This window comes from Salvia splendens, chromosome 4, assembly GCF_004379255.2.
Source record: "Salvia splendens isolate huo1 chromosome 4, SspV2, whole genome shotgun sequence".
NCBI lineage: Eukaryota > Viridiplantae > Streptophyta > Magnoliopsida > Lamiales > Lamiaceae > Salvia > Salvia splendens.
In genome coordinates this window covers 14,715,902-14,733,942 of record NC_056035.1, presented here as the reverse complement: position 1 = coordinate 14,733,942, position 18,041 = coordinate 14,715,902, and the positions used below count along the sequence as shown (strand labels likewise).

The window sequence follows — 18,041 nt, the reverse complement described above, 5'->3', positions numbered from 1 at the left end:
ATTAAAAACTACATCAACCCCTCCGCTGCCATACTTCTTCAATAATATCGTTCTGGAGTCAAACATGGGCTTGTTTTTGGCGCATGTCGGCAAATGCACAGACTCGATCGACTTCGTCGTGGGGTATCCCCATGCGTACATTGCTAGTGACCACGCCGTGGCTTGGACCCTCAGCATCAGCATCATCATTGGTCCAATCAGTCATTGCTGGACCTTCATCTTCGACAATCATGTTGTGCATGATAATACATGCGTACATGATGTCGGCGATGCTGTCAACATACCACAACCGTGCAGGACCCTTCACTGCCGCCCATCAAGCCTGGAGCACACCAAATGCCCGCTTCACATCCTTGCGCGCTGCCTCCTGACGACCCACAAAATAGTCCTTCTTTTCTTCTGTGGGGCATCTGATCGTCTTCACAAAGACGGGCCACATAGGGTATATCCCATCCGCCAAATAATAGCTCATATTGTGCTGGTTGCCGTTGGCGACGAAATTGACGGCCGGATCAACGCCCATGCACTGGTCGTTGAAAAGGGGCGACAACGATACCTATCCCCGAATATCTCCCTAACGCCCTGACAAAAATACTTCAGTCACTCGCGGGCAGTCGTCTCGCTGATGTGGAGGTACTCGTCGAACATGTCGGTCGCGCCTGCGTATGCCAACTGCCTGATTGCGGCAGTGCACTTCTGAATCAGCGTGTGGCCGGGTTTACCAGCCGCATCCTCCCGCACCCTGAAATACCCGTATCGACGCTCTAAAGCGCTCACGATACGCAGAAAGAGCGGACGATGCATCCTAAAACGTCGCCGGAACATGTTCTCCCCATTTCGTGGCTCTGGAGCGAAGTAATCCTCATACAACCGACGGTGTGCAGCGAGGTGGTCCCGGGGTACTATAGATCGACAATGGATGGGTCGAGGTACCGCCGGCTCCAAGGCCACTTGTTCCTCCCTATCCGCTGCCTCCCGCACACGTGCATGAATCAGCCGCATTATGTGTTCATAATGCCCACCACTACCACTACCACTACCAACCATTACGGATATATAAAAGAAATTTAGAGAGAGAGAGAAACTTGTTAAAACAAGTGGTGCGAATGAAATGAAGTTCAACGAGCCGTATATATAGACTTTTAAACAAAAAAAATTAAAAAATCGGGACGTCAGCACGGACGTCCGGGGAACGCCGCAGAACTCCGATGTCTGCAGTGGACGTCTGTATCCGTCGTGACCTTGCACAATGGCGGACGTCCGGCAAGCCGGTCGGACGTCCGCCGGGATGAGCGCCATTGCTGATGCTCTAAAGGAAAAGTTGTGAAGCATCATTTTGCTTGACTCATGCTATCATTGCTTTGGCTAATCATCAGGTAACCCTTAATTAGTGAATCACTAATTGTACTTTCCCTTTTTTAGCTCCTAATAATTAACACATTCTGATTTTTTTTATTCTTGATGGCATTCAACTCTCACACTTGCTAATTGATGGCGCTTCAACTTTAATTTTTGTGCAGATTATTGTGTTTTCAAAAACAGACGTCTCTATTTTCAAGTCAAAACTTTTAAGTGGTCGGACTTTTGTTGAAATTTAGGGAAGACTTTTACAAAAATAGTTAAAAGTCCAAAATTTAGTAACAAGTCAAACCAATTAAGACATTGATTAATCATTACACACGTATATATGTAAAATAGAATAGATCATTCGTTTAATAAATGATACGAGCCTCAATCATTCATTTACTCAAAGTAAATACTAGTATCTCATTTATTTTAAAAAGATAATACTAAAATAAAATAGTACTATTGATTATAACAAGAAAAACCATTATAATTTTTTTAGTAAAGCCGACGTTGACAGGTTAGTATGGATTAAGAATTAAGCATACTTTTCAAAAATCTTACCTAATACTAGTATCATAATATAACCGAAACTTTCACACTTGATTAGTCTTGATGGGCCTCAACAGCTAAAAAGTCAAAAGTCCTCTTTTTTCTTTTTATTGATTATATACATAGACATAGTTGTTTATATTTTTATTTTCTTTCATTTATTTATGTGTGTTTGAATGGACCACGACAGGGGGCGAGGGGCGGAAAGTGAAATATTATATGAAAAGAAAAACAATATGGAGTGTCATTTTACTAATAAAATATTAGATTTCAGAGTGTAAATTTATCAATGTTCGATTGATATTTTATTGTATAAAAATTGATAAAAATTATTTTCTGAAAAAATTACGACTGTCGAAATTATTTATTGGGCACTTTATAATTAGAAAAGACCATAGTATGAACATAGTCAACCGCTGTCCAGTCGAATCAAATTCCATTTTGCATAAGTAGTTATAGTTTTGATTTGGATTGTTTGGTCTTTGGTTTTTAGAATTATTCTACAATTTAATTGGGTACTGTTAAAGTTTTGTTCTATTAAAGTACTAGAGATAATTATTTGATAGGACTTAGGACTACTAGTATATGTAAAAAAAATTAGGTATTTTTTTTACTTATGGAAGTTGACAGTAGTATTCAAATTTTCTGCGTATGGGTTTCTTTTTTATTGAATACTAGTATGAGTTTTGGACGGTGTTGAAATTTCTTTGAAGCCACTAAAAGTGGATAAAAATGGTTGAAAATTTGTTAGCACACAAATATTGAAAATTTCTTCTTGGATAGATATTATTATTATTATTATTATTATTATTATTATTATTATTATTATTATTATTATTATTATTTTGAGGAATGAATCATGCTAAACTTTACAAGATAAAAACAATACCTGAAAGGCTAATCTGCAAACAGACATTTGGAAGTGGTCAATAGGCAGGCAGGCAGTTGTGAAAATGACAATTAGGGAGAGGGGGGCCTCAGGCAAAGGTAGTGTATAGGGGATGAGATCTTCTGTTCCAAAATACTAATGAGATTCAATAATAAAAAATAAAACTACTCCACTACATATAAACATCAATATACATACATGTACCATATGATGTTAAAACACACCATCCCAAGTCACCCTCAAATTGTACTCACAAATTCTTGATAATTGAAAGATCAATAGATAAGATAATACCCACCCCTCCCCTCCCCCCAATTGTTTTTTTCTAAAGTTGCTTTCACAATCACTCTCAATCAGCACATGATATGCTTTTCAAACTATAACTAAACAAATTGATCTACATGAAAGCTTTCAAACCCATTTTGTACCATCATCATTCAAGAATGAAAATGCTGGATACTTTATCAACATGCATGCCTATATAAATTCATTTTCTCTGCATGCTTCAAATCTCATCTTTCTTGAAAATGGCACCACAAAGATTGGTAGTATGAGACTAAACTTTCAAGAATATTAATAACCCAAATATGGGAAAGAAAAAGTGTTGGTTCACTTGTGTAAAGAGGTTCTTCATTCCTGACCCAAAACCTAAATCTCAAGAGGTAAAATATCTATACTATACTATACTAACTTGATCATAATCATTTTTTTGTTACTCTTTTAACTAACAATTTTCATAGAAATCCAAGAAATGGAGATGGATATTCAGAAGATTCAAATTCAGACACTTGCCTTCAATAGAGGAAGCTCCTGAGAAATCACTGAGTAATGCAACAGAAGAGCAGAGAAAGCATGCATTAGCCGTGGCCATTGCCACCGCGGCCGCAGCAGAAGCTGCCGTGGCTGCAGCCAATGCAGCCGCGGAGGTCGTCCGCCTCACCAGCGCCCCACAAAGCCACCGGCTAAAGAACCAGCACGCAGCCGCCATCATAATCCAAAGTACTTATAGGGCCCATCTAGTGAGTTTCTGGTGCAAGAATACACTCCATTTTCAGCTATTCAACATCAGTATTTTTTTTAAATTAGTTTTTAACGGTGCCTTTGTGCAGGCTAGGAAGGCTTTGAGTGCTTTGAAAGGCCTTGTGAAGTTTCAAGCAGTGATTAGGGGGGAGCTGGTGAGACGTAGCGTGGTTAGAAAGCTGTCGTCCATGGCTTTGCTCACGGATTTGAAGAATCCGCTGGCTGAGAAGAAAAGAGTGCGAACTCTGCTTGAATGCCTCAGCCAGAGTGAGAGTAGGCATAGTCTTAGCAGAAAGGAAGGGATCAAGTCTGAAGAAATCCGAGTAAGCTGTTTTTAGCTATACTCTTGAAGATGATATACTTTGGTTTCGTGCTAACCAACTGTAAAAGACGAAGTAGGCAAGCACATAAGATGAATTCAAGTTCACTACTCAAAGCTCTACTAATATGATGAATTTGATTAGGAAACTGTGGCTTTGTAAAAGTGCTGATAGAATGTTGATTTATAGCGTTCTTTTGTGTGTGCAGCTCCGATGCAGCACGCAGAGGACGTGGGATCTGAGCTTGATCTCAAAGGATAGTGTGGAGGCATTGTATTTACAGAAGCAAGATGCCATTGCTAGAAGGGAAAGGATGAAGCAGTACTCGTTTTCACATAGGGTATGCTAAATTTCAATGCGTCTATAACTAAATATGATACTATTCATCATATAAAATTAATTAAACTAACCTTTGCTTCTTTTGCAGGAGAGAAGAAACAACGAAAGCCTGCAGGAATTGATGAGCAGAAAGAGCAGCAGGTTCGATCAATACCTAGAGCTTGAGGCGTGCCAGCATGCTGAAAAGGAGAAGCTCAAAACAGTTGATGCAAGTAGGCTTGGACCGCTGAGGTTGAGAAGTGCATGCAAGGATGAAAGAATGGAGGAGGTGAGCTCACCGTTTTCACAGCCAAGGAGATCTTTCTGCCACGTGAAACATAGGTCAATAGGGGATGATGGGTCATTGCCTAGCTCCCCTGCCTTCCCTGCATACATGGCTGCCACCGAGTCTGCCAAGGCCAGGTCGAGGTCCCTAAGCACACCCAAGCAGAGGTTGAGGATGTGTGAGACGTATTCGGGAGACCACTCTCCACACAGCCTCAGGATGTTCTCTTGGAGCTCGTTGAACGACAAGATGAACAGAAGTAACAAGAGGAACAGCATCTCTCAGCACATTTCTACAAATTTTGGAACTCCCAACTAAGAGCAAGAATGATTCAGCTTTTCTCCAATCTTGTAAATTTTGTGCATGTCATCACGATTTTTCTCCTAACTTCGAGCTTGTAAATTCAAGATTTTGGTTCAGTTTTTTTCCCATTACAGCGTGTACCTTCTTCTCTCGGGTTTTTTCTTCTTGGAACAATCAAGATAAATAGAGCTCAACCAAATTGTTGTTAAAAATAATGGCAGCCAAACCAGTTTCCGACATTACGGCTTCTGCATTATAAGCTTAGTATTTCTGCATTGTAACACACAGATCTTCACGAGCATAAAAAAAATAACAGTTTTAGCAGAACCCACCTCCCACCATAGCCAAAGAAGCGCAATGAATCATCTGAAAACAAGGAATTTGTGAAGAATGTTTGGATTTTAAGATGGAATAAAATGTTGAAAAGAGTACATAGAGAAAAAGCTAGCCTAACACAATACACAATTTCCCACTGGCATTCTACTATCTCATCTCAGCTACAAAGCCCGACATATAAGCTGCCTCATTAGCGCAATACAATAGAAACAAAAAATCAGAAATGTGGAATCGTGTCAAGAGTATATTTACAGAAGCAGCAACGAATTATTTGCATTTCACAAGAGATTTATCGAATCAATGGTATCCTCTGTCAAACAAATGGCACCTTAATGTTTTGATCATATCATCCAAAGCATCCCCATTTGATGCCAGGTATCTCAAAACTTCCTCTTTGCTCAGCAGGATTTTTCCTCCTACGAAGTATAGGCCTCTATCTTTCACAATGACACCATGCTCACAAGCTAAATCCAAGGCTTCTGATTCGCAGCAGATTCCTTTCCCAAAGTATATACTCAATTCAGCTTTTGTATTTGAAGGGGCTAGCTTGTTTTTCATGACTTGCACACATATTCCAAGTCCAGTAGCCTGGCAGCAGAAATATAGGATAAGTGACACGTGGTCTTCTGAAATCAGAAAATATAATAGAGAGGAGCAAACAAACAATGCATTTGAAACCTGCACTGAATGCCCCCGGATATGTTTTTAACTCGTGTTTTTTTTTATTGACATGTAACACAAAAATTCTAAAGATTGAAAGATTTGTGAAAAATTTACATTTCATATATAACCGATTTATCAAGAAGAAAACTAGCTGCAAATCTGGTGTCATAATGATATTACCTTATCATTTTTCATCAGCAATCCCTTTCTGCTAATTTTCAACCTCATGGCAGCATAAAATTTCAAGGCATTTCCACCACAGGTCACTTCTTCTGCATGAACGGAGCCTTCCACTAATTTCAATTTTTTTCTTACCTATAAAGACCAGATAAATTGGTCACTAAAGAACAGTACATGTTAGAAAATGAAGTTTCCGGTAACTAGATGCTAACCTGGTTGATGAAAATTATAAGAGTATCAGAATTGCACTGAGAATAATGGATTTTCCGTAATGCTTGTGTCATAATTTTCGCTTGTAGATCTCTATAGGGACCACATTCTACCCCATCAACTTCATGTTGAGGAACAAGAGCAGCTACCTGCATTGATAAGCATTACTAATTATTATGACTGAGCATAGAGTTGAGAAAATAATGGAACAGAACAGAACACAGCACAAGAAACTATAAGTAGAAAAGCTTGATGATACACACACTGTCAACAACAATTACAGAAACAGATCCACTCTTTGTCAATGTATCCACCACACTTAGCAAATTTTCAGCAGAATCAGGCTGTGAAATAAGGAGACTGTCTTTATTTACACCAATCGATTCTGCAAGTGATGGGCACATCGCATTCTCCACATCAAGATAAGCACAGTAACCTATCAAAGGAATGAATCAGTTTCTAATGAATAATAACATGGAAGCACTTGGCAGGTAACTGGGCTATTATAATCAGAAGCTTATCGATCTGACAAGAAATCAGAAGACTATAATACCACAACACAGAAGGGACATTTGAGAATCAAAAGTCTAAGCTCAAGTGAATTCAAAAATACTTTCTTAATATATTCCTTTTTTCTCTTTATTTTTCATTTAAACATAATTGGAGCATAAATGAGGATCTGAAGCAAGTTATCCATGAGATATGAGAATCTAACTGTATTAACATGATGGGCACATAAAATAATTTAAATGTGACAGGGTACTGTTATCAATACTTTCTCCGCCTGACTGAAAACAGAATACACGTATAGAGAGAATCACTAAACAACAAGAAAGGCTTGCTCATCTGTTGAAAGTATTTCAATGCTAGGTATCTATGCTTCTCTCCCTACAATCTTAGGTTACATATCTTTTAACTCAATAACTGAGGATATAGGATATTGAGCACCTCCAAGCTTTTGAGCCTCCTTAATAACATGCAGTGCAAGTGTTGTCTTCCCTGATGCTTCTTGTCCATAAATCTCGACCATCCTCCCCTGATAAAAGCAACAAGATCCGTCAATAGTATCCACTTAACACACATGCAAATGCAATGAGAAGAAGGCAACTCTGACTCAGTACAGTTTACCAATTTTAGGAATAAAACACACCACTGTGATGCACAGACACACAATGACTACTAAAATGACGCAAAAAGAGGAAATTAAGGCTAATATCACCAGAAAACACATCTCAAATATAACATGAGAAAAATTAGAAAATTCTACTTATTTTAATAAAAACAGACCTTCGGCAGCCCTCCTACACCGAGAGCCTGATCCAGCCTCAATGAACCAGTAGATATCACTGAGGCACGTCTAGCACCAAAGAAACGCTGCAATGAGAGCATCGATTCTTTACCAAATTCCCCCGAGAGCTTCGACAGAGCCATGCGCAAGGCTGCATCTTTCTCAGACAGCTTGGAATCATCCTGGATATGATCATCATATGCATATTCCGAATCCTCGACTGATAAAAAAACAGATAAAAGTAAACCATGATGCCACACAACAATGACCATAAAAATAAAAACAATCGCAATGCTAATCAAATATCAACAAGAGAGAGATGGAGAGTGCGAGAGAGGGCATCTGTGTACCTGTTGGCAACGCATCCGAGCACAGCGTTCTTCTCCAAGCAAAAGATGTCTGAAACATACAATCAAATAAACAATCATAAATAGGCAACAACGTGTAAAGCTAAATAATCAAGTTCTACAAGAAAAGAAAAGTGTTTAAACGAAAGATACATAGTCCACAATCAAAATGCAAAAGATAATTCTTTCAGAGGAAAAAAAAACAAAAGATGATTACATAATCATGGGATACATGTATAAATACCTGAAGTCTAGACGACAGGAGAGATGTGAGGCGTCTGGTGGACAATGGATTAAAGCTCAGAACTTTCGCTGACTTGGATGCAATAGAAACCATCTACTATGAATTTTTCTTCACCGATTTTTGCCGAAATCCCTAAATTAGGGTTTTTTCAACCAAAACAAATTTCAGTCAGATGGCGCCATGTTTCCGGAATAACTTAAGCGAGGGGACGAGAGCTGAAGTCGTCTGAATTTCTAACGCGATTTTATATGCACTAACGACTTTTAGAAGTTAAATTAACGGGGAAATTTGTGTTATTCTTTTTCAGATTTGAATTAACTACTCCCTCAGTCTCAGTTATTTTCGGCACGAATTTTAAGAAATACTTTCTCTGTCCATGAATAGGACTCTTGTTTTTTCATTTTAGTTCATCCGCGAATAGGAGTTCCGGATCACTTTTACCATAAATGTAATAGGGTCTCACATTCCACTAACTTATTTCACTCACATTTCATTTAAAACCAATATATACCAGTGAGACGCATATTCTATTAACTTTTTTCCACCCACTTTTCTTATCAGTTCTTAAAATCCGTGCCGCCAAGTAATGAAACTACTAATGGCATACGGAGGGAGTATTAAGAAAAGTATGTGGAAAAAGATCATTGAATATGTGTCTCATTTTTATATACTACTCCCTTTGTCCCTCGAGAATATGCATTCTTTCCTTTTTAGTTCGTCCCACAAAAATATGCACTTTCTAATTTTGGAAAGTATTTTCTCTCTAATGAGGTGAGACTCATTCTCCACTAACAATACTTTATTTACTTTTTCTCTCTACCTTTCTCTTACTTTACCAAATTTACATTAAAACTCGTGTCGACCCCAAAGTGCATATTCTTTGGGGACGGATGGAGTATTAATTAATTTTAAATGAAATGTGAGTGGAATATGAGACACATTACATTTATAATAAAATTGAACTGAAACATTTATTTACGGAGGGACTAAAATGAGAATGCGGGACTCTAAATCGCTTATGAGGGAGTATTTTGGAAGATAATACTTTTATTACAAATAATAATGGAGTAATACTCTCTCCGTCCGCAATTAGGAATTCTGGTTTGCTATTTCAGTCCATCCCCAATTAGGAGTCTTGATTTACTTTTACTATAAATGGTAAATAGATTTCACATTCCATTAACTCATTTCACTTGGATTCTACTATAAAATTAATATATCAAATTAGAACTCACATTCCAACATCTTTTCAATCCACTATAACAAAAAAAAGCCATTAAGGATATTTGTTTATACAATTAAAGACGCTAATTTCTGTTTCTTGCGTCTTAATTTTTGTGTCCATAAAAGATAAATTTTTTTAGCGATCCATTTTCCTTTATATTTTTTTAAATTAGTGACGAATTCACTGAAACTCCTAATCGCAGACGAGTGGAGTAATTATTACCAACATATAAATTAAATTATTTTAATTTTAATAAATATTCGAATTTTAATTATATACTTATAATTTAGGGAGAGAAGTAGAGGGATGGAGACGTATAGATTACATTTAGTGTAACTCAAAATTGAATTTATTTATTATGATTAACAAACAATCATAATATATTTATTCTTCAAGAATACAAAGTGAAATCATAATTAAATTTATTTATTAAAATTAACACACAGTCATCTTATACAATAAAAAGTTAGTAATCTTGATCGTGTTACAGTATTACACCGTAAAATCAGGAAAACATCCATTTTAAACAATATTCTAAATCTAGAAAATTACCAAATTCGCAATGCATGGCTTCGTAAAATATTCTAAATAAGTAGTTATAAACTACTTTCAATCCTCCTCGATCGTGTTCCTAAGGTTTTCTATGTAGTGTGAACTACACTAATAGTATCTGATCTTGTCAAAAAATACATTAATAGTCCCTAAAAAAAATTTATAGTCTTTTTGGTCCCTAGAAATTACATTTTTTGTACCTGTCAGTCTTTTATGACCCTTTGCATTTGAAAAATCTCCTAAATGCCATGAAGGACATTTTTGGTATCTAGAAATTACAGTTTTGGTACCTCTTCAATCATGTAATATTTTTGGATATACACAAAAGCATCTTTTGAATGAATTCACTTAATTTTTTTAAATAATTACTTGAATAACGTATAGATTAAAATTTATAATGAAAAAATTACTATAGTTCATTTTAATATTTTTAGTAATAAATGTTACTTGCAAGAGTTCGCTTTGATTTACGTTAGATACAATTCACTTAAATTTTAATTATTATACTTAAAAAATATTTTTCACTATACTAAATTTTAATTAACATAATTAAAATATTTATTTTTCACTTAACTATAGGGAGTAACATTTAAATATTTAAGTAACATTCTTTAAATAAAAAATTACTATAGTTCACTATAATATTTTTTTTCCTCTCAAATTTAAAAAATTCAAGTTCACTTTTAGATTTTCTATAGTTTTTAATATTTTTATTAAAAAATGTTGCTATTAGATTTAATATTTTCTTCGCAAACATACAGAATGATTGAGCTGTATAGTAAATACTCCTTCCGTCCCATAGTAGATGTCACATTTACCTTTTTAGTTTGTCCCACAAAAGATGTCACATTTCCTCTTTTGGAAAAAGTTCATTCTCACATCAATTATAAAACTATATTTTCTCTCACCACTTAACACACAAAATAACATCTCCTAAAATCTCGTGTCATCTCTCAAGTGTGACATCTACTATGGGACGGAGAGAGTAATATTTAATTATAAAAATAAATAAAGCATAATTTAAACATTTGGTTTATTATTTAAATTTTTGCAATCATAAAGCATCAAATATTATTTAAATGAGGATTTAATTGAGTTTTTAAAAGAAAATGATTATGGAAGAAAAAATAAAAAAATTAAAGGGAGAGAAAAAGGTCCAAAATGCCGCCAAACAATAAATATTACACTAGTGGTGCCTAGGGTTATTTTAGTCTTATCATATCAAAAATGATATAAAAAGTTTTTAGGGACCATTGGTGCATTTTTCGACAAGTTCAGGTACTATTAGTGTAGTTCACTCTTCTATATATTATTGTCACTAACCGTCTTGGGAAGGTAGATGACATCCAAGATTAAAAAAAGAGTGAACTACAAAAATAGTCCTTGGACTATGGGTTTATCTCGCCTATAGTCCCTGGACTTTAAAAATATCTCTAAACATCCCTAGACTAAGGGTTTATCTCGAAATTGGTCATTTTACCATTTTTTGATACGAAAATACCCTTTTGAGGGTTTGAGTAATTTGGTCTTTTTACACTTTTAACATTTTAAATTTGATATTATTTCAGTGATGTATTAAATCTGATATTATTTCAAAATTATCATTCTTCTTCCCTTTTGTCACCCTTCACTTTGTTTCTTTATTTCAATATTAGATTTAATTTATAAAATTAAATTTTAAATTTAGATTTTTAAATATCAATAAATTTTTATTAGTTAAAATTATTAATTCATGACACTATAAATATTGATTAAAACTATTATTTTTTGTTATTTAATATAATATTCAGTTGAATCGAAGAAGTATATAATAATAATATTAATCATGATGAAAAAATAAGAGATATTCTACTTAGCCTCCGTTTAGTTGTTATAATTGCTTGTGATTATATATTATGAAGTTGACTAAAAATTTGATACTACTAAAAATTTTATATAGGAATTTTTTTTTAAAATTTTCTAGTTAATTTTGATAGTTTTCACATAAATAAACGAAAATTATATTAGTCTTACAGTAGATGCATATTTATTTCAAAATAATCATGTTATATGATCTATTTATGATTAAAACTATTAAATATTGATTAAAACTAAGTTGTCGTCGGCATACCTTATTGATTAAATATTAGATACTACCAAATATTGATTAAAATTATTAATTTTTATTATTTAATAATTTTAATAATTAATAAAATTTATTGATATTTAAAAATCTAAATTTAAAATTTAATTTTATAAAATTAAATCTAATATTGAAATAAAGAAACAAGGTGAAGGATGACAAAAGGGAAGAAGTAAGATAATTTTGAAATAATATCAGATTTAGTACATCACTGAAATAATATCAGATTTAAAATGTTAAAAGTATATAAAGACCCAATTGTCCAAACCCTCAAAAGGGTATTTTCGTATAAAAAATGGCAAAATGACCAATTTCGAGATAAACCTTTAGTTCATGGATGTCTGGCGATATTTTTAAAGTCCAGAGGCTATGAGCGAGGTAAACCCATAGTCCAAAGACCATTTCTATAGTTCACTCTTAAAAAAATGTTTAGATGTGGAGGAGTCTAGTAGTCTTTGATATGGTTTGAATCCTACAACATCATATGCAGTGACGAAGATTGGGCCTAAAAAATGCAAAAATATTCTCAAAGCATACACTTTAAATGATGTCTGTAGCAACAATGACTAGGACTCTTTCAAAAATGAATAGTACATTGGTGGTCCTGAAAGAGTAGTTAAAAGTTAAAACCATAATCTTAGGTTATTTTCTTATTATATTCCGATCTTTCTCCTTTGCCCATTTTGTTTTGCGCAATATGGAATCAAACTTCACCACAAGGGGTGGGAAGCATGCAAATGCAATTCACATCAGCATCTTGCATTCACAACCTTGTTTAACTATTGCTCGAGAATGAAATTATGGAGTACATAGATAGGTTAGGTTGTTGTTGGCTCCACCTATCATCTCCTTCCGATAGTTTAATTTTTACGTTGGGTTAACTCATTAGCTCAAGTAGCATCGAATCATCGATCTAAGAAAGAAAAGTCTAGAAGTAGATACCTGAATACTGAGTACTATGTGACAATCAATCGTTGATCATCTCCAATCATTTACACTAAGCTCAAATTCGTTTTAGTGTAAATTTTATATCAGATAGTGATTTTATTCAAACCATTTATACTAAACTCAAACTTAAATGAATATTTTTTTATCCACGTACACCTACTTTTTATGATCACAAAATTGGAAATTTGATTTGAGTTTGTATTTTGCTAACCTAAAAATAGGTGTATTTTGCTAAAAAAAACCTAAAATAGGTGATTTTGGAATAATATTGAAACTATTTATCTACTCTAGTTTGGGTTTTAGAATTCTATGGGAAAGGGTTGTAGGTGGACTTTTTTCAATTTCCCAATTTGCAAGACCTAAAAACAGTCTCTCACGGCCCAATAGTATTTGCGGGTGTCTTCCCCTATTATTATTAAGTTATTACCGACCATTTGAGAATGCAAAATAAGAGTATTTCACACAGTTAGTTAACTATATACTTCTATGGACTGAATAATTTGGCATTGTGGTTAAGATGCAACTCCTCTCCACTGATTACTGACTGAATAATTTGGCATTGTGGTTAAGATGTTGTTAGTAGTATTTTCAAATTCTCAGCTTGGTTTAACATTCCCTAACAAATTAAATTTCAATTCATTTGGTTTTGTCTCTAAAATTTCGATTTGAAACTGAGCTGATTGAAGTATATATTAAAATTTAAAAGTCTTTAGTATTGAAAATAATTAAAAATTTTATGTTAAAAATGTATAAACAATATAGTTTTCTATGTCATATTAATCTACGTGTTTGTATAATATTTTCAAGTCTTTAGAGCATCCACAGTCGTCCGCCCGCTGCGGGCGGACTATCGTCCGCCACTGTAGCCATGCAGACGATGGCACATCCATCATCCGCGCCCTATGCTTCGTCCGCCGACGATAGGCCTTCGACCAGGCATCGTCTGCGGTATCGTTCGCCCCACTGCGGGCGACTCGGACGATGCAACGCGTTTTCCTTTTCTTTTTTTCCCGAATTTTTTTTTATCTATTTAAACCTCCATTTCCCACACCAATAATTCTCTCTCATCTCTCACTTTCCCCACACACCAATATTTCACTCCCTATCTTTCTCACTAAAAAAATGAGATCCGGCTACGACTGGAGTACATCGGAGGGCATTACTCGGGCCTTGACTCGGGCATTATTCGATTGCGTTCATGAGGCTGCGGCGGAATGCTTGGCCGAAATAGAGCGCGAAGCGTGCCCAAGCGGCGGCGCAGACTATTTTTGTAGGAGAGTTGTGGAGGCTTATAGCAACACATATTTGCGAAAGCCGACTGCTGAGGATTGCCAGGCCCTGATGAAGATGCATGAGACGACGCACGACTTTCCTAGAATGCTAGGGAGTATCGATTGTATGCACTATGAGTGGAAGAATTGTCCGACGGCGTGGAGAGGCCAATTTACTAGTGGATACAAGGGCAGCCACCCGACGATGATCCTCGAAGCCGTCGTTGACCATCGGCTCTAGATCTGGCATGCTTACTTCGGTGTAGCGGGGTCGAACAATGACATAAACGTCCTCAACTCATCCAACCTCTTCACCGAGCAATGCAATGGCAACGGCCCGGCCATCGAGTTCACTGCCAACGGACGCCAATATCATATGGGGTACTACTTGGCCGATGGCATATATCCAAGGTGGCCTATTTTTGTGAAGACGATCAGCTTCTCAATGGGTGACAGGAGAGTTTTATTTGCGCAAAAGCAGGAGGCTGCGCGGAAGGATGTTGAGCGGGCATTTGGTGTGCTCCAAGCGCGGTGGGCAATAGTGAAAGGTCTGGCGCGTTTTTGGTTCAAGGAAGTCATCGCCGATGTCATGTATGCGTGCATCATCTTGCATAACATGATAGTCGAACACGAAGGTGGAAGAGTCACCGATTGGGGCGATGATGAAGGTGGATCTAGCTCCAGCACGGCGACCCCGCCCCACGTTCGAGGATTACCGATGGGCTTCAATGAGATTCTATCTAGACAGACCTCAATGCGGAACCAACAAGACCAAGCTCAGCTCATGAACGACATGATTGAAGAAGTTTGGAACCATAACCGCCATTGAGAATTTGTAGTTTTTTTCATTTCGTACTATAATGTTTGAACTTTCAATGAAATGAAGTTTTTTTTTCTAATTTTTATAGTGTTTTAAATATTCAAATAAATAAAATGCTTAGGGCGGACTATAGGATGGATAGGAGGATAAAATGCTGATGTGGCGGAGCATAGGTGCCCTATAGGGCGGAGCATCATGGATAAAATAGATTTTCAAATAGTTGAGTTTCCGGGCGTGATAAAAGTTGGATTCGAATCGAACTGTCCAAATGCTTTAGCCGTCGTGATATAAAAAAGTAATCATATCTAATATTCACCAAAATCAAATAGTAGTAAAATATCTCATGATATATTTTTATTATTTCTTCTCCATAATTACTTAAAAAATTGTGTCAAATATGATTTAAGATATCAATTTAAAAATAAGAAAAATTGGTGTCGTTCACACAGTGGTCCTACACTTGAAAAAATAATAAAAATATAAGGAGAAAAACTATAAATCCTTAAAAAGCACTTTAGAATTTTAAGTAAAGGTGCGTTTGTCTGTTCAATTACCACAAACAAAGTCTAAAGTCTGAACACATGTCTAATCTGTTATCACATACATTTTCACTCAATGAAACACAAGCGCTTGCGCATGCCATTATACACCTCATGAAAAAGACAGGAGTTCCAAATTCGAAGTAACCTAAGCGCTTGCGCATGCCATTAAACCGATTACCAGAAAGTCAAGATAATTGGTAGGGAAGCATCCACGTGTCAACATGTGAAGCAAGTTATAGATAGCCCCTCCACACTTGGGCTAATTAGTTGAAGTGGCAAACATGGCCCATTAACCACTAATGGGCCTCAACCACGTCTACTTATCTTACTCAAATAATCACTCATATTTTCATCATTATTTGGTTTATCATTAGTATGATTTATGACTACCAGTCACTGAACATCCATTCACTATAAATAGAGGTTTAATACAGATATGACATGTTTTAATATAGATTGATAGTATAAGATCGATAATATAGAAATAATTATTAAAATAGTAATAGGTTACATTTTATTAGAAAAAAAAACTTATTAAAATAGAATGTTGTTAATTTGACTATATTTTCAAATAATCTTTTTCATAATGGTTGTAAGTTTTATCCTTTTTGTTGGTAGTTATAATATTCCTATTTTTCATTGAAATTTGTTCGACGTGTGCTAATAAATCATTGAATTAATTGGAGGTGCTGAAATAAAAATATGAAAGGCGAGGCGATGTTAATTAATTATAAATCCTACGTTAGTGGAGGTTGTAAATTTATGTACAAGTGTTATTTAATTGTGGCTGTCTGGCTGAGATAGCAAATTCCATAATGGCCTTGTAATTTCTTTACATTTCTATACTTTTATTTGGTATGTTAAAGTAATCACATGGTAAAATTTACAATATGTATTAAAAATAGTAAATTACTATATATGGATATCCTACTGGATTTTTTTTTAGGGGTCATGTCATGTTCCCCAAGACAGTGATTGAGTATATATATATATATATAGGGGAGCGTTATTCTCCTTTTCACATCTTAGATCATTTTTCCTTCTTAATATTACGCGTTAGATCTAAGGCATCAACGGATCAGATTGATTCTATAAAACTGGTTCCGTGTTGCATTATAGAAGGTGGTTGTATGCATTACAGGGTTATTATTGTCATTTGACGGAAAAGTAACTGCCACATTTTGGTATCTGCGAATAATGCACCACATGGTCACGAGTAATGCATATAATTGACTATATAATGCACAATATGTGAACTGCAATGCATACGAATAAGATGTACCATGTTATGATGTTTGGACACACGTTTCTTGTTTCCCCTAAGGGTTTAATAAGCTTAGGGGCTAGGGTATAGTACGTACGCATTAATAACAAATTATAAAACGATACGAATAATTCACCAAATTGTCACGAGTAATGGATGTTATTAACTATATAATGCACAATATGTGAACTGCAATGCATACGAATAAGATGTACCATGTTATGATGTTTGACACACGTTTCTTGTTTCCCCTAAGGGTTTAATAAGCTTAGGGGCTAGGGTATAGTACGTAGACATTACTAACAAATTGTTGTTATTGGAATATACGTATGTGCATTATTTGGTTTAGGTAGTGCATTATGTAGCTGTTAATTGTCATTATCTCAGTATATTATGCATTATTAGAGGTATTGTGTATATGGGTTAATCAACGGATTGAAGATTACATACGTGCATTTAGTAATGTCTACGTACTATACCCTAGCCCCTAAGCTTATTAAACCCTTAGGGGAAACAAGAAACGTGTGTCAAACATCATAACATGGTACATCTTATTCGTATGCATTCCAGTTCACATATTGTGCATTATATAGTTAATAACATCCATTACTCGTGACAATTTGGTGAATTATTCGTATCGTTTTATAATTTGTTATTAATGCGTACGTACTATACCCTAGCCCCTAAGCTTATTAAACCCTTACGGGAAACAAGAAACGTGTGTCAAACATCATAACACAGCACATCTTGTTCGTATGCATTGCAGTTCACAAATTGTGCATTATATAGTCAATTATATCCATTACTCGTTACCATGTGAAGATTACATACGTGTCTACGTACTATACCCTAGCCCCTAAGCTTATTAAACCCTTAGGGGAAACAAGAAACGTGTGTCAAACATCATAACACAGCACATCTTGTTCGTATGCATTGCAGTTCACATATTGTGCATTATATAGTCAATTATATGCATTACTCGTGACCATGTGGTGCA

At 35.4% G+C, this 18,041-nt stretch overlaps 2 protein-coding genes across 3 annotated transcripts; one reads left to right on the top strand and one right to left on the bottom strand.

Annotated features, from left to right (window-relative positions):
- Positions 1 to 3,207: 3,207 nt before the first annotated feature.
- LOC121799588 (protein IQ-DOMAIN 12-like) lies at positions 3,208 to 5,172 on the top strand. Of its 2 annotated transcripts, none has more exons than XM_042198996.1 (5): positions 3,208 to 3,447; positions 3,535 to 3,804; positions 3,895 to 4,128; positions 4,334 to 4,465; positions 4,553 to 5,172. In XM_042198996.1, the coding sequence occupies exons 1-5, from the start codon at positions 3,373 to 3,375 to the stop codon at positions 5,045 to 5,047; spliced, it is 1,206 nt and encodes a 401-aa protein (XP_042054930.1). In that variant the 5' UTR covers positions 3,208 to 3,372; the 3' UTR covers positions 5,048 to 5,172. The 2 variants fall into 2 exon arrangements, with proteins under 2 accessions (XP_042054930.1, XP_042054929.1); XM_042198995.1 differs by having other exon boundaries at positions 3,526 to 3,804.
- Positions 5,173 to 5,412: 240 nt separating this feature from the next.
- On the bottom strand, positions 5,413 to 8,520 carry LOC121797635 (DNA repair protein recA homolog 2, mitochondrial-like). The gene is made up of 8 exons (XM_042196272.1): positions 8,301 to 8,520; positions 8,060 to 8,108; positions 7,709 to 7,929; positions 7,370 to 7,457; positions 6,685 to 6,857; positions 6,424 to 6,570; positions 6,212 to 6,346; positions 5,413 to 5,956 (listed from the first exon to the last, which is right to left on the bottom strand). Exons 1-8 carry the CDS (start codon positions 8,391 to 8,393, stop codon positions 5,666 to 5,668), a joined length of 1,197 nt encoding a protein of 398 aa, XP_042052206.1. The 5' UTR covers positions 8,394 to 8,520; the 3' UTR covers positions 5,413 to 5,665.
- Between the last annotated feature and the right edge of the window lie 9,521 nt (positions 8,521 to 18,041).

Coding starts and splice junctions, on each gene's coding strand:
- LOC121799588 (XM_042198995.1), top strand. CDS start 3,373: ATGGGAAAGAAAAAGTGTTGGTTCACTTGTGTAAAGAGGTTCTTCATT. Junction 4,129..4,333: donor TCAAGTCTGAAGAAATCCGA/GTAAGCTGTTTT, acceptor TTGTGTGTGCAG/CTCCGATGCAGCACGCAGAG. Junction 4,466..4,552: donor AGTACTCGTTTTCACATAGG/GTATGCTAAATT, acceptor CTTCTTTTGCAG/GAGAGAAGAAACAACGAAAG.
- LOC121797635 (XM_042196272.1), bottom strand. CDS start 8,393: ATGGTTTCTATTGCATCCAAGTCAGCGAAAGTTCTGAGCTTTAATCCA. Junction 7,458..7,708: donor GTGTAGGAGGGCTGCCGAAG/GTCTGTTTTTAT, acceptor TGCTTTTATCAG/GGGAGGATGGTCGAGATTTA. Junction 6,347..6,423: donor TTATAATTTTCATCAACCAG/GTTAGCATCTAG, acceptor TGGTCTTTATAG/GTAAGAAAAAAATTGAAATT.